Raw genomic sequence first — 17,301 nt, 5'->3', positions numbered from 1 at the left:
CTTCCTGGGAGCCTGAGCAGCTTGGCTCTACTGAGGGACCCAAAACCCAGGGCCAACCCCCCTGGGGAGCATACAATCCACCTCAGACTTCAGGGATTTCCTGCAGTCTCAGTCACAGCGGGCACTCCCCACACACCCCAACTGTGTCTGCCCTACCCCTCTCTCTCCCCAGCCCAACTGAGCAAGTGAGCCCCAAGAAGCTGCTACTTTCGCCCCCTCCTGTCTGGGCAGGGAACAGACACCAGAAGGCAGCCTACAAGCAGAGACAGGGCCAGAACCAAAGTGGAACACCAGGAGCTCTGTGAGCAAAGGAGAAAAGCGGAAATCACTCCTGTAGCTGCAGATGCAATGGATTAAATCCCCACAATAAGCCTGAGACTGTGAACTCTAGGGGCAACTGTGGCTTTGGGGAGCAAGTATAAGCTGGAGTAAGGGAAGATCTGAATCTGAGCCAACCTCACACTGACAATAACAGATCCAGAGATTTTCCTAGAAATATTGGAGGACTTTCTGAGTAGGCAGATTGACTAGAGCACACTGTGTGGAGAAGTCAATGGAGAAATCATGAGGACATTCTTCTTAACATCATTCTATTTTTGTTTTCTTTTCCATATTGTTCTAATGTTGTTTTTCTTCATTCAGTTCAGTTCAGTCGCTCAGTTGTGTCTCTTTGCGACACCATGGACTACAGCACATCAGGCTTCCCTGTCCATCACCAACTCCCAGAGCTTGCTCAAACTCATGTCCATCCCGTTGGTGATGACACCCAACCATCTCATCCTCTGTCATCCCCTTCTCCTCCTGACTTCAGTCTTTCCCAGCATCAGGAGGATGCTTCCTCCTGACTTCCAAGGAGTCAGTTCTTCACATCAGGTGGCCAAAGTATTTTCTTCATTACTCTTTTTTCTTTTTTAAAATATACTTTTTCCTATTTTTGAAACATCTTATTTTTAAATAAATTCATTTTATTTTCCTACTTTTACAGTACTCTTTAGTTATATTGTATTTTCCCATGTTTTTGATTTTGTGTTTTTGCTAGTTTTTAGTATTCATTTTCATTTATAAGTTTACCTACTGGTTTGACTACTCTCTTCTTTTTTAACTCCTGATTTATCCTTTCTGTTTTTTCTCTTCTCTTTTTTCTCTCTTCTTTCTCTTTTGTAAGTATGTGAGTTTCTTTGGGTGCTATGGCCTGTCGAGTGTTGTTTTCACCATTATTCTTGGGGTTTTGTTTTCTGTGCTGTGTAACCTGTGAAGTCCTGGTGCTACAGTAAGGAGTTGGACCTGAACTCCCTAGGTGGGAGACCTGAGTCCAGGACTCTGGATCACCAGAGAACTCCCAAACCCATGGAACATTAATCAACGAGAGCACTCCCAAAGGCCTCTATCTCAAAGCTAAGACCAAGCCCCCCACAAAGGCCAGGCAAGCTTTAGAGCCGCACATGTCAGGCCAAAATTTCAGCAAAACAGGAACTCAATTCTGCCCACTAGCAGACACGCTGCCCAAAGCCATACCAAGCCAGTAGACACCCCAGCACACTACTGAATATGGCGCTGCCTTCAGAGAAAGAAGATCCAGCTCAATCAACCAGAACAGAGGGCCAAGTCCCCCAAACTAGGAAGTCTTCACAATCACTGGTCCAACCTCACCAATGGAGGCAGCCTCCACAATTATGAGAAACTATGACCTTCCAGTCTGCAGAAAGGAGACCCCAAACACAGTAAATTAAATGAAATGAAAAGACAGATAAACATGCAGCAGTTGAAGGAACATGGTAAAAACTCACAAGACCAAACAAAGAGGAAATATTCAGTCTACCTGAAAATGAATGCAGAATAATGATTGTAATGATGATCCACATCTTGGAAATAAGATGGAGGCACAGATGAATATAATGGAGGGGGTGACTGAGAAGATACAAGAAATGTTTAACAAGAACCTAGAAGGGATAAAGAATAGACAGTCAACAGTGAACAATAACTGATATTACAATTAGACTAGAGGGAACCAACAGCAGAATAACTGAGGCAGAAGAGTGTATATGTGAGCTGACAGACAGAATGGTAGAAATAACTGAAGCAGAGCAGAATAAAGAAAAAAAGACTAAAAAGGAATGAGAAGAGCCTCAGAGACCTCTGGGACAACACTAAGTGCACCAACGTCCAAATTATAGGGCTTCCAGAAGAAGAGAAAAAGTAAGGGTATGAGAAAATATTTGAGGAGCTTATAGTCAAAAATTTCCCAAACATGGAAAAGGAAATAGCCACCCAAGTCCAGGAAGCCCAGAGAGTCCCATATAGGATAAACCCAAGGAGAAAGATACCAAGACACATATTAATCAAACTAACAAAAATTAAACACAAAGAACAAATATTAAAAGCAGCAAAGGAAAACCAACAAATAACATACAAGGGGATCCTTATAAGGCTAACAGCTGATTTTTCAACAGAAACTGCAGGCTAGAAGGGAGTGGCAGAATACTTAAAGTGATGAAAAGAAAAAGGTACAACCAAGAGTACTCTACCCAGCAAGGATTTCATTCAGATTCAGAGGAGACATCAAAAGCTTCACAGACAAGCAAAGTTAAGAGGATTCAGCAATACCAAACCAGCTTTATAACAAATACTAAAGGTACTTCTCTAGACAAGACGCATAAGTGAAAGAAAAGGCCTACAAAAACAAACCCAAAACAATTAAGTAAATGGTAATAGGATCATACATATCAATAATCACCTTAAATGTAAATGGATTAAATGCTCCAACCAAAAGATACAGATTGGTTCAACAGATACATAAACAAGACCCCTATATATGCTGTCTAAAAGAGAACCACCTCAGATACATGGACACATACAGAATGAAAATGAGCGGCTGGAAAAAGATATCCCATGCAAATGGAAATGAAAAGAAAATGGGAGTACCAATACTTATATGAGACAAAACAGACGTTAAAGACCATTATAAGAAACAATGAAAGATACTATATAGTGACTGAGGAATCAACTGTAAGAAGATACAAGAATCATAAATATATACATACCCAACATTGGAGCACCTCAATACATGAGGCAAATTCTAACAACTATTAAAGGGAAAATGGACAGAAACACAATAATAGTGGGGTACTTTAACACCCCATTGACACCAATGGACAGATCATCCAAACAAAAAATTAATAAGGAGAAACAAGCTTTAAGCAATACATTGAAACAGTTGGACCTAATAGATATGTACAGGGGATTTCATTTAAAAATAGTAGATTTCACTTATTTCTCAAATGCACATAGAACATTCTCCAGAATAAACCACACCTTATGTCATAAATCAAGCCTTGGTAAATTTAAAAAACGGGAGGTAATTTCAAGCACCTTTTCTGACTACAACACTGTAAGATTAGATAACAACTACAGGAAAAAAGCTATAAAATAAACTACAAACACATGGAAGATAAACAACATGCTTCTGAGTAACTAAGAGGTCACTGAAGACATTAAAGAGGAAATCAAAAAATACCTAGAAGCAAACAACAATGAAAACAGGACAATTCAAAATCTATGGGATGTAGGAAAAGCAGCCCCGTAAGAGCCAAGTTTATAGCAATACAATCCTACTTCAAGAAACAGGAGAAACATCAAACAAACAACCTAACTCTATACCTAAAGCAACTAGAAAAAGACGAGTGGGAAAAGAAAAAAAAAAAAGCCCCTGAAGTTAGTAGAAGGAAAGAAATCATAAAGACCAAAGTAGAAATAAATGACATAGAAATGAAGGAGATAATATCAAAGATCAATAAAACTAAATGGCTGGTTCTTTGAGAAAATATAATTGATAATTCATTAGCTAGACTCATCAAGGAAAAAAGGGAAGTGAAGTGAAATGTTAGTCGCTCAGTCATGTCCGACTCTTTGCGACCCCACGGACTGTAGCCCACCAGGCTTCTCTGGGATTCTCCAGGCAAGAATACTGGAGTGGATTGCCATTCCCTTCTCCAGAGGATCTTCCTGACTCAGGGATCAACCCCTGGTCTCCTACATTGCAGGCAGATTCTTTACCATTTGAGCTACAGGGAAGTCCTACCAAAAAAAAAAAAAAGGAGAAGAATCAAATCAAGAAAACTAGAAATGAAAAAGGAGGTTACAACAGACAATGCAGAAATGCCAAGGACAAAAATACTGTCAAAACAAAAATTTTCACAATGTGTATGGAAACACAAAGGACCTTGAACAGCCAAAGCTATCTTGAGAAAGAACAATGGAGCTGGAAAAATCAACCTTCCTGACTTGAGACTATACTATAAAGCTACAGTCATCAAGACAGTATGGTACTGGCACAAAAATAGAAATATAGAGCAATATTTTTTATATAGAAAGCCCAGAGATAAAGCCACACGCCTATGGGTACCTTATCTTTGACAAAGGAGGTAAGAACATACAGTGGAGAAAAGACAGTCTTGTCAATGAGTGGTGCTGGGAAAACTGGACAGTTACATGAAAAAGAATGAAACTAGAACACCTCCTAAAATTATATACAAAAATAAACTCAAAATGGATTTAAGACTTAAATGTAAGGCCAGAAACTGTAAATCTCTTAGAGGAAAACACAAACACTACAGTCCTTGACATAAATCATAGTGAGACCCTCTGTGAATCACATCCTAGAGTAATGGAAATAAAAATAAACAAACGGGACCTAATTAAACTTAAAAGCTTTTGCACAGCAAAGGAAACTATAAGCAATGTGAAAAGACAACCCTAAAACGGGAGAAAATAATAGTAAATGAAACAACTGACAAAGAATTAATCTCCAAAATATCAATCAGTTCATGTAGCTCAATACCAGAAAAACAAACAATCCAATCAAAAACCTGGCACAAGACCTGAATAGATATTTCTCCAAAGAAGACATATACATGGCTAATAAACACATGAAAAGATGCTCATATCAGCTATATGCCCATACAAAATAAAAGGTTTAACATTTGAAAAAAATAAAAATAAAAAAGATCCTGTTAGAGTCAAGTCTTCAAATTTTCTCACAATTAACAGAATTTAATTGTAATTTTCATGCAAACTCTTAAAATTAGTTGTGCAAATATACATTGCATTCTATAGGAAATGTACCTATGAAAAAGAAGCTTTTAACTACTTTGTTCTGTAGTGAGAATTAAAATACCAAAGAATATACCGGGTTATGGGCTTCACTTGTGACTGAGCTGGTAAAGAACCCGCCTGCAATGCAGGAGACCTGGGTTCAATCCCTGGGTTGGGAAGATCACCTGGAGAAGGAAAGGCTACCCACTCCAGTATTCTGGCCTGGAGAATTCCATGAACTGTATGGTCCATGGGGTCACAAAGAGTCGGACATGACTGAGCGACTTTCACCTTCACTTTTCATACTGGGCTTCCCAGGTAGCTTAGCTGGTAAAGAATCTGCCTACAGTGCAGGAGATTGCATTGACCCGGTTTGATTCCTGGGTCAGGAAGATTCCCTGGAGAAGGGATAAGCTACCCTCTCCAATATTCTTAGGCTTCCCTGGTGGCTCATTGTAAGAATCCTCTTACAATGCAGGAGACCTGGCTTTGATCCCTGGGTTGGGAAGATCCTCTGGAGGAAGGCATGGTAATGCACTCCAGTATTCTTGCCTGGAGAATCCCCATGGACAGAGGAGCCTGGCGGGCTACAGTCCCTGGGGGGACAAAGAGTCGGACACGACAGTGACTAAGCACAGCACACCACATACTGGGTTATAGACAGTACACACTATAAGATGGGCAAAATATGAACAGAAAACACATTAGGGCAAGAAGTTCTTTCCTCTTTGAGGAAGAATTGTATCAAAAGTCTTCGTGTTCTAAAATAAGAGAAATGAGTTTAATGTATACTAATAATAGACCTGTTAGATAAAATGTTAGTAAAGTTAGTGAGGAAGATTTCTCAGGCTCGATTAATATTTTATGAAACTCTGCACATAACAATTTTTTTCACACTGAGTAAAATGCAAAAAACTGTATTCATAAAACACCACAGGAGATAGATTTCCTCTTCAAAATAAGTATTTTCAGAATAAATAAAACATGACAAGGAATTCCTAATATACACAAAAGCGGTTCTCACCCGATCTTCCTTCTTAGGCAATTGATCCTTGATTAGAGTCTTGGTTCGTCTGAGAAACCATCCAGACATCTTCCTTGCAAGCCTTTGCATGGCCTTTCGGCCAGTAGCTAGTTCCCTTTTTGTTGCTGTGTGTCTCTGACCATGTTCTACTGGGTCAGAAAACTGCTTCTTGAAGTGGATCCTGCTACCTAATAGTCCTGGCACAGCCCTTTATAAAGGCAATAAGAAAAATGTTAAGGCTTATTAAACTAATAAGAAACAGACTTCTTTTTGCTCTCAAGAGATACGCTAAGTCACGTGTTTATTAAGGATAACAGTAACAAAAGGCAAGAAAGCAGAATGTTCTTTATGACAATTTCAGTGAATAACTATAAGAAGATGATGGGACTGGTAAATTACTTCAGATATTTACTTCAGGGACCAAGAGTAATATATAAAGCTGGGTTTTCATGGGACTCTTTACTGTGCATACTATATTAGGGATAAAACACCTCTGTAAACAGACAACTAATTTTTTTCAGAAGCACATAATTAGGAAAAAAGGTTAAGAAAGGAGAAAATAATTTTCCAAACTCACCAGTCCATAACACACCACAATTCTTTCATGTTGTTCTGAAGAATGGTTCCAGTGAGGCCAATTCGGACATTACATTTTAAAGCTTTCATAATTTCTGTTACTCTAGCCTTTGGATTCTTGATTCTATGAGCTTCATCTACAATGATAGCTGACCATTCCAAACTACAAAGTGAGACAAAAAGGAAACAAGGTTGAAAAAATGTCCCTTTCTTAGTCTATATAATTTTAGCCAGTTTTCTCTACCAAAGTTTTGGAGTTTTTCTTCTTTACTCTCTGATGATTCCACAGAATTTTCACTTAAGTTGTTTAAATGATCACAAGTTTGGACAACCCATGAAAATAAAGGGTGTAGGGAGATAGAAGGGTAGAGATTCTATTTAGGGACAATGAAAAGAAATAACTCATTTAAACATGACTAAAAGCACAAAAGGAATCTTTTAAAAGTAATAAAAAAGAAAAATAAATATAAAATAAGCAAAACTTATAATGCTAATTACGAATAAAAAATATCAATATAAACTCATGATTTCTACAAAGCTGCACTACATAGCTCTGCCTGCTAAAAAGGTTTAGGATTGATTATTACCCTCAAAGCAATGAACAACCACAGTCGTCAATCCACTAAAAGGAAGCAGGATCCCACGAAGAAATAGTTGGGTTTCAGGTATGCAGCAAGGGAAATACTGGAGACTGAGAAAGCACAGATGCTTTCAAAGACAAATGGGGGCATGTCCAAAGAACACAGGAGGAAAACTAATTTAAAAATTAAAGCATCATTAATAATGACTATAGGGTAGTGTAAAACACTGACTATATAAAATCCAAGGGCTGTATGAAAAAATTCACTTTAGATTCTTATCTCATGCCATATATAAAAATTAACTCAAAATAGGTTGTAGACCTAAAAAAAGAGCTAAATTATAAAAGTTATAAAATGCAGGAAGAATTCTTATGATTTTGGGTTAGAGAAAAATTTCTTAGATCTATGACACCAAAAGCATGGTCAATTAAAAAAACCTGGTAAGTAGAACTTCATCAAAGTTAAAAAAAACTTTTGCTCTTCCAGACATCATTAAGAAAATGAAAAGACATAATATAGCCATGCTACAGAGAAAATATTTGCAAATCATAATCTGATAAAAGAATTTGCATACAGAATTATATAAAGAGCTATTATAACTCAACAGAAGTTAAAACAATCCAATTAAAAGATGCTAAAATATTTTAACAGACACTTCACCAAAGTGATCTAAAAAGGCCAATAAGCACATAAAAAGTTCATAATTAGAAAAAAAAAAAAAGAGAGATACCACCACAAACCTATTTGACTGGCAATCAGGAAAGACTGACAAAATTAAGTATTTTCAAGGAAAACTGGACACACTGCTTTTGGCAAAGTATAGACATTTTTTAAAAACACTTTGGCTGTTTCTTAAAATGTTAAAACTCCTTACACCACTCAGCAATTTCATTCCTAGATATCTTTCCCAGAGAAATAAAAAATGTACATTTACTCAAAGATTTGTACATGAATGTTCACAGCAGCATTATTCATAATAGCCTCAAACTGGAAACAATCTAAATGTCACCCATTAGATAAACAAAATGAGGTATATACAATAGTACTGTTCAACAATAAAACGGAATAAACTACTGAAACGTGTTACAGGAGGAACCTCAAAAATGCTAAGTGAAAGAAGCCTGATACAAAAGACTACACATTGTATGAAATTTACATGAAATCTCCAGAAAAGGCAATTCTATAGAGACAGAAAACAGATTAGTGGGGTCGTGAAGAGTCAGATACGACTGAGCGACTTCATTTTCACTTTTCACTTTCATGCTTTGGAGAAGGAAATGGCAACCCGCTGCAGTGTTCTTGCTTGGAGAATCCCAGGGATGGGGGAGCCTGGTGGGCTGCCATCTACAGGGTTGCACAGAGTCGGACACGACTGAAGCGACTTAGCAGCAGCAGCGGCAGAACTGGAGATGGGATCAAAGACTGACTGAAAACAAAAAGCTGTTTGAGGTGATGAAAATGTTCTCCAACTGGGCTGTGGTGATAACTGCACAGCTTTATAAATTTACTAAAAACCATTCTATACTTAAAATGGGTACATTCTATGGCATATAAATTGCACCTCAATAATCTATGAGTCTACACTGATAATCAAAAAAAGCGGGTTGGGGAATGGGAGAGAAACTTTGTGGATGACCACCATATCAATGTGCCAGTCTGAAAATTGGAAATGGCAGCAAAAGAATCAAGCATTCACCTTGCTATGTCAGTTGAAACTGCGGATAATTTCTAAATGTAGGAGAATGCTGTTAATAAGTGTAAAAGAAATGATAAATTTAGGAAAACATTATTTTGAAAACCCAGTAAAATAACTGATTCAGACAACAATAATTTCTGAATGTTAATATCACTAAGCAAAAGGACTGAAGGACCAGAATATTTAACTAGTAGAAAAGTATAACCCCACAATTTACTTCTAACTGTAAAAGGAGAAACATATCTTTAAAATGAAGAGATCTGATGATCATCTCCTTAGCCTATAAGACAAACTTTGCAACCTTAATACTAAAACAACATGACATTAACATTTTCTGATGTAACATAATATGAAGTCCATAGTATCATTTATGAAGTATTCTAGTCAAAAATGTCTGATCTGAATCTAATTAAGCCTTTAGATCAAAATCAGCTTACCAAAATACATATGGTAGAGGAATACACAACTCTTTGAAAAAGCAATCAGACAAATCTGTGAGACACCCTAAGAGACAACTGGCCTGGTCTCCTCAAAATGTCTTATATTAGAAAATTAAAGTCAAGGCAATGCTCTACATTAGAAGAGACTAAATGGATTTAATAGTCAACACACGTTAACTTATATCTCCCTCCCCTCCAAAAAAGGCACACATACAACCAGTGAATATAGGGATTGAGTATATAGATATTCATGTACTATCACTTCAATTTTTCTATAGGTTTGATCATTTTCTTAATATAAAGCTGAATAAAGGACAAGAGATTAAGAATGAAGGAAAAGAGGAAAAAACAATCACAAGATTTTAAAAGCAGGGAAGAAGATGAACAAAACAACTTATGAAACAGAGGAAGGAGTATCCCATGCCAGTAGCAGAGAAAGCCAAGAAACAATCTGATTACTGTTATTGAGTTTTTAAATGGTACGACCAGATGCCAATGGAAACTGGATTAGGTAAGTGTTCAACACTGACAAAATGTGGTTCACTGGAGGAGTGAATGTCAAACCCCTCCAGTATTCTTATTGTGAGAAACCCATGAACAGTACGAAAGGCAAAAAGATATGATGCTGGAAGATGAGCCCCCCAGGTCAGAAGGTGTCCAATATGCTACTAGGGAAGAAGGCAATTACTAATAGCTCCAGAGAATGAAGAGGCTGGGCCAAAGTAGAAATGATGCTCAGCTGCAGTTGTGTCTGGTGCTGAAAGTAAAGTCAGATGTTGTGAAGAACAATATTGCATAGGAACCTGGAATGTTAGGTCCATGAATCAGGTAAATTGGATGTGCTCAAGCAGGAGATGGCAAAAATGAACATCAACATCTTGGGAATCAGTGAACTAAAATGGACAGGAATGGGCAAATTTAATTCAGTTCAGTTCAGTCACTCAGTCGCATCTGACTCTTTGCAACCCCATGAACCGCAGCATGCCAGGCCTCCCTGTCCATCACCAACTCCCAGAGTCCACCCAAACCCATGTCCATTGAGTCGGTGATGCCATCCAACCATTTCATCCTCTGTCGTCCCCTTCTCCTCCTACCTTCAATCTTTCCCAACATCAGGGTCTTTTCAAATGAGTCAGCTCTTCGCATCAGGTGGCCAAAGTATTGGAGTTTCAGCTTCAGTCCTTCCAATGAACACCCAGGACTGATCTCCTTTAGGATGGACTGGTTGGATCTCCTTGCAGTCCAAGGAACTCTCAAGAGTCTTCTCCAACACCACAGTTCAAAAGCATCAATTCTTCGGCGCTCAGCTTTCTGTATAGTCCAACTCTCACATCCATAAATGACCACAGGAAAAACCATAGCCTTGACTAGACAGACCTTTGTTGACAAAGTAACGTCTCTGCTTTTTAATGTGCTATCTATGTTGGTCATAACTTTGCTTCCAAGGAGTAAGTGTCTTTAATATCATGGCTGCAATCACCATCTGCAGTGATTCTGGAGCCCAGAAAAATAAAGTCAGCCACTGTTTCCACATCTATTTGCCATGAAATGATGGGACCGGATGCCACGATCTTAGTTTTCTGAATGTTGAATTTTAAGCCAAACTTTTCACTCTCCTCTTTCACTTTCATCAAGAGGCTCTTTAGTTCTTCTTCACTTTCTGCCATAGGGTAGTGTCATCTGCACATCTGAGGTTATTGATATTTCTCCCGGCAATTTTGACTTCAATTCGGGTTATCATTGTATCTGCTACTGTGGTTAAGAATCCCTTAGAAGAAATGGAGTAACCCTCATAGTCAACAAAAGTCTGAAATGCAGCACTTGAGTGCAATCACAAAAACAATAGATCTTGGCTGTTTCTAAAGCAAACCATTTCAACATCATAGTAATCCAAGTCTATGCCCTAACCACTAATGCCAAATGGTTCTGTGAAGACCTAAAAGACCTTTTAGAACCAACATCAAAAAAATGATGTCTTTTTCATCTTACGGGATTGGAATGCAAAAACAGGAAGTCAAGAGATACCTGGAGCGAAAGGCAAGTTTGGCCTTGGAGTACAAAATGAAGCAGGACAAAGATTAATAAGAGTTTTGTCAAAACAACACGCTGGTCATAGCAAACACCCTCTTCTAACAACACAAGAAACAACTCTATACATGGACATCACCAGATGGTCAATACTGAAATCAGACTGATTATAGTCTTTGCAGCCAAAGATGGACAAACTCTATACAGTCAGCAAAAACAAGACCGGGAACTGACTATGGCTCAGATCATCAGCTCCATATTGCAAAATTCAGGCTTAAATTGAAGAAAGTAGGGAAAACCACTAGGCATTCAGGTATGACCTAAATCAAAACCCTATGATTATACAGTAGAGGTGATGAAAACATTCAAGGGATTAGATCTGATAGAGTACGTGAAGAACTATAGACAGAGGTTCGTAACATTGTACAGGAGGCAGTGACTAAAATCACAACAAGAAATAAAAATAATGAAAAAAGGCAAAGTGGTTGTCTGAGCAAGCTTTACAAATAGCTGAAAAAAAGAAGGGAAGGCAAGGGAGAAAGGGAAAGATATACCCAACTTAATGCAGAGTTTCAGAGAACAGCAAGGAGAGATAACAAAGCCTTCTTAAGTGAACAATGCAGAGAAAGAGAGGAAAGTAATAGCATGTGAAAGACTGGACATCTTGCCAAGTAAATGACATACTAAGGGAACACTTCATGCAAGGATGAGCAAGATAAAGGCAAGAAACGGTAAGGAACTAACAAAAGTAAAAGAGATTAAGCAGAGGTGGCAAGAAGAACTATACAGTAAAGGTCTTAAAGACTGGGATAACCACAATGGTGTGTTCATTCACTTAGAGCCAGACATCCTAGAGTGTGAAGTCAACTAGGCCTTAGGACACTTACTACAAACAAAGCTAGAGGAAGTGATAGAATTCCAGCTGAAGTATTTCAAATCCTAAAAGATGATGCTGCACTCAATATGCCAGCAAATTTAGAAAACTCAGCAATGGCTACCAGACTGGAAAAGGTCAGTTTTCATTTCAATCCCAAAGAAGGGCAATGTCAAAGAATGTTCAAACTATTATATAATTGCACTCACTTCACATGCTATCAAGGTAATGCTCAAAATCCTTCAGGTGAGGTGTGAGCAGTACATGAACCGAGAATTTTCAGATGAATAAGATGGGTTTAGAAAAGGCAGAGGAACCAGAGATCAAATTGCTAACATTTGTTGGATCATAGAGAAAGCAAGAGAATTCCAGAGAAACACCTACTTCTGCTTCATTGACTATGCTAAAGACCTTGACTGTGTGGATGTCAATAAATTGTGGAAAATTCTTAAAGAAATGGGAAAACCAGACCTTACTTGTGTCCTGAGAAACCTTTATGCAGGTCAATAATCAATCATTAGAACTGGAGATGGAACAACAGAATGGCTCAAAATTGGGAAAAGAGTATGACAGGGCTGTATGGTGTCACTCTGTTCATTTGACTTCTATGCAGAGTACATCAAGCAAAGTGCTGCACTGGATAAATCACAAGATGGAATCAAGATTGCCAGGAGAAATATTAATAACCTTAGATATGCAGATGAAACCATTCTAATGGCAGAAAGTGATGAGGAAGCAAAAAACCTTTTGATGAGGGTGAAAGAGGAAAGTGAAAAAGCTGGCTTAAAACTAAACATTCAATAAACTAAAATCATGGCTTCTGGCCCCATCAGTTCATGACAAACAGATAAGGAAAAGGTGACAGATTTTATTTTCTTGGGCTCCAAAATCACTATGGACAGTGAGTACAGCCATGAATTAAAAGACACCTGCTTCTTGGGAGGAAAGCTATGACAAATCTAGACAGTGTATTTACAACCAGAGATATCACTTTGCCAGCAAAGGTCCATATTCAAAGCTATGGTTTTCCATTAGTCATCCACCTATGTCAGAGTTGGATCATAAAGAAGGCTAAGCACTGAAGAATTGATGCTTTCAAACCGTGGTGCTGGAGAGGACTCTTGAGAGCCCCTTGGACAGCAAGGAAATCAAACCAGTCGATACTAAAGGAAATTAATCCTGAATATTCATTTGAAGGAATGATGCTGAAGCTCCAATATTTTGGCCACCTGATGGGAAGAGCTGACTCACTGGAAAAGACTCTGATGCTGGGAAAGACTGATGGCAAAAAGAAAGGGTCAGCAGAGGATGAGATGGTTAGATAGCATCACTGATTCCCAGGACTTGAATTTGAGCAAACTCTGGAAGACACTGAAGGATAGGGAAACCTGGAACACTCTAGTCCATGGGGTTGCAAAGAGTAGGACATGACTTAGTGACTGAACAACCACAAAATGTTCAACAGTCTGTTTAAGAAGTTGTTGGATCTCCTATATACTATTCCCTATTACACAAACTATCCCAGCCAGGACACTGTGAAGCAAGCAACAGAAGTGCAAAATACAACAAAATCATCATTTTTCATTATAGTAAATCAACAAGTGATGCTGAAAACTGAAATAAGTTTAAGCTGCAGCATGAATGTGATCTTTGAGATATAAAAGTAAACACTAAAAAGATAAGTAAAAGAAGGTGACTGTCTCTGAAGAAAAGGCAATGGTTGTGGCAGACAGGAATGAACTATGTTCATATTTGGCTCTTGAAATAATATGTGTATACAACTTTGATAAAAATAAAGTAAAACATTAACAGTAATAACAAAAAGAGATACAGCTCCACTCCTATAGTGTTCATCTACTCTGTATATTGTCTATGATAAATCCTGGTCTATCATTTAGAACAGTCTCACAAAAATTACTTAGTATTTACTCAGATTGAATATAAATTATTTTGAATATTTGTCAAATAAAACTATTCAAACAAAGGAAAGCTGAATACCACAAAAACTGAGACACTTTATATTTCTTATTTTACACAGAAACTTGATTTATATTTATGTAACTCTACTTTGGAATTCTTATTTAATATTTATAACAAACAGAAAATAACCATCTAACGCAATTATATGCCTGGAAGTGTAATAAGCACTAAAACACAGAAATTATCCTGTATCGAAGACCTCACAGTTTAAAGGGGTAGACAGTCAAACAAAAATTAAAATATGACTGGTGCTAAGATAAATAAACTTATTACATTCATCTAAATGTAGAATATCTCTTACATACTAAATTCAAAGTCAAGGTTTAAACCTCTTGTTCACCCCGACTTACTTGTTGCAGGCTTGTACAAGTTAACTTAACTTCATGCCTCAGATTGTTCCTATCTTCTGACAGCATATAGGGTATACTAACAGGCAAAATTATGAGTTTGTAAATGGACTAAAATAAAATCCTAGAGCTTACAAAAATGGTAGCTCTAAATCCACCACATTAAGTATAAATGAACTAAACACTCCAAATAAAAAGGCACAGATCATCCAAATGGATAAAAATGCAAGACCTGATAATATACTAACCACAAGAGACTCACCTTAACGAACAGATAAAACTTAAAAGCTGGAAAATGATAAACATACAGTAAGGATAAGATTGTATTGTCTATATTAACATCAGAGAAAATTTCACGATTCTAGACATAAAAGGAGCATTTTTAATGATAAAAGGGTCAATTCATAAGGAAAAAATACTAATCATCGATATGTGTGTGCCTGCAGTGCAGGAGACCCAGGTTCGATCCCTGGGTTGGGAAGACCCCCTGGAGAAGGAAATGGCAACCCACTCCAGTATCCTTGCCTGGAAAATCTCATGGACAGAGGAACCTGGTGGATTGCAGTCCATGGGGTCGCAAAGAGTCGGGCACGACTGAGCGACTAACACAAACACACAATACCTAAGTACAGAGCTTCAAAATATATGAATTGAAAACTGACTGAAATAAAAGGAGAAATAAACAAATCTATAATTGTAATTGAAGATTTCAATATTCCTCTCCTAGAAACTGTAAACCAACTGGGGAGAAAATCAGTAAAGACAGAGAATGCTTGAACACCACCTAACCAAATTGACTTTACTGATATTTGAAAGTGAAAGTAAGTCACTCAGTCGTGTCCGACTCTTTGTGACCCATGGACTGTAGCCTACCAGGCTTCTCCGTCCATGGGATTCTCCAGGCAAGAATACTGGAGTGGGTTACCATTTCCTTCTCCAGGGGATCTTCCCAACCCAGGGATCAAACCCAGGTCTCCTGCATTGGAGGCAGACGCTTTAACCTCTGAGCCTTACAGAACAGTATATCCAACAATTATAGAACAAACACGTTTTTCAAGTGTATATAGATCAGATAAAGGCAAATTATATTGTAATGGGATACCACTATACACACTAAAACCAAAAAGATTATACCAAATATTGTTGAGTATATGAAGCAAATGAACTCTAATAGTTTGCTAGTTGGAGTAAAATGATACAATCACTCTGGAAAAATGGCTTCTCAGTTTCTTCAAATTTAAACTTATACTCACCATATAATCCAGAAATCCCACTCTCAGGAATTTATCCAAGAGAAATTACAATGCATGTCAAAGAAGTCTTACACATAAATATGACTTAAATGTTTACTTTTAATAACCAAAACCAGAAAACCCAAATATCTATCCTCAAATGAATAGGTAACAAAGTGTGATATATTTATAAAATGCAATACAATTCAGCATTAAACAGAATGATCATTGATACGTTCAATAACACAGCAGATTCTCAAAAACATGATGATGAGCAAAAGATGCCAGACACAACATTTCTGGGGGCTTGAATTCCAGAATCAAAGTGTTGGCAGGTTTGGTTTCCATTGAGGTCTCTCTCCTATGCTTGGGCTTCCCTGGCGGCTCAGCTGGTAAAGAATCTGCCTTCAATGCAGGAGACATGGATTCAATCCCTGGGTTGGGAAGATTCCCTGCAAAAGGCAACAACTACCCACTCCAATATTCTAGCCTGGAGAATTCCATGGACTATATAGTCCATGGGGTCACAAAGAGGCTGACATGATCAAGCAACTTTCACTTTCTTTTCACACCTATGCTTAGAGACTACAGCCCTCTTGCTACATACATCTTCCTGAATCGTTTCCTGTGTATACAAGCTCCTGACATATCCTTCTCTTCCAAGGATAATCAGTCAGACTGGCCTCAGTCCCCACCTTAATGTATCATTTTAACTTAATTACCTTTAGTTACATTCCAAGGTCCTTGGAGTTGGGACTGGAACAAGTCTCTTAATTGGAATTTCACCATTCAATCTGGCTCTATTCTGCACAAACAGCAACATGATGACTTGTAAAATGCAAATCTGATAATTTTTTATCATAATAGTAATCCCCTGAAAACACTTCAGGGAGACTCTTATTGTTCTAAGAATAAAGATCAAAATCCTCTAAGAAGCTTTAAATAGTCTTATGATCTGTTCCTTGCTTACCACACTGGTGTTGTCTCCTGGCCACTATCCTTTTACGTTCTAGGTATAGTCATTACATGCACAAAGCATCAGAACTGCTTTCATTTACTAAAAAGTGCTGTGACCTTTGTTGTCAGGAGGCCTCTGCAAATGTTTGTTCCCTCTTGCTCGATTCTCCTTCTTGTACTCATCGTTCAGTCCTCAGTAAGCTCATAGATCATCTTCTCTGTGAAGCTCTCTGACTGCTCTCCTCACTCTGCAGCAGTCAGGCTCCTCACGTGCTCCCATAACATCCTCTATTCCACATCATAGCACACACATGACTTCATAATTGACTGTATCTAGATTCCCTGCTAAAATCTTAAAATGTAGTTCATTTCTTCTGGGTACCCATAGTCTTGTTATAGTGGTTCTCAATATGTATATGTATTTTATGCCACTCTACATTAACAACAGACTCCCTTAAGTAAAATCATTCATGAA

General features: G+C 37.9%; 1 protein-coding gene across 1 annotated transcript in view; it reads right to left on the bottom strand.

Annotated features, from left to right (window-relative positions):
* ERCC6L2 (ERCC excision repair 6 like 2) overlaps nt 1–17,301 on the bottom strand; it is a 149,600-nt gene that overhangs the window by 101,514 nt on the left and 30,785 nt on the right. The window contains exons 5-6 of the mRNA XM_052645131.1: nt 6,693–6,854; nt 6,116–6,323 (exon numbers count right to left, since the gene is read on the bottom strand). Coding sequence (XP_052501091.1) covers nt 6,116–6,323; nt 6,693–6,854 — 370 coding nt within the window. The remainder of the gene's footprint in view (nt 1–6,115; nt 6,324–6,692; nt 6,855–17,301) is intronic.

This window comes from Budorcas taxicolor, chromosome 8 (genome assembly GCF_023091745.1).
Source record: "Budorcas taxicolor isolate Tak-1 chromosome 8, Takin1.1, whole genome shotgun sequence".
In the NCBI taxonomy this organism is placed as follows: domain Eukaryota; kingdom Metazoa; phylum Chordata; class Mammalia; order Artiodactyla; family Bovidae; genus Budorcas; species Budorcas taxicolor.
This window is presented reverse-complemented; position numbering and strand designations above follow the sequence as displayed.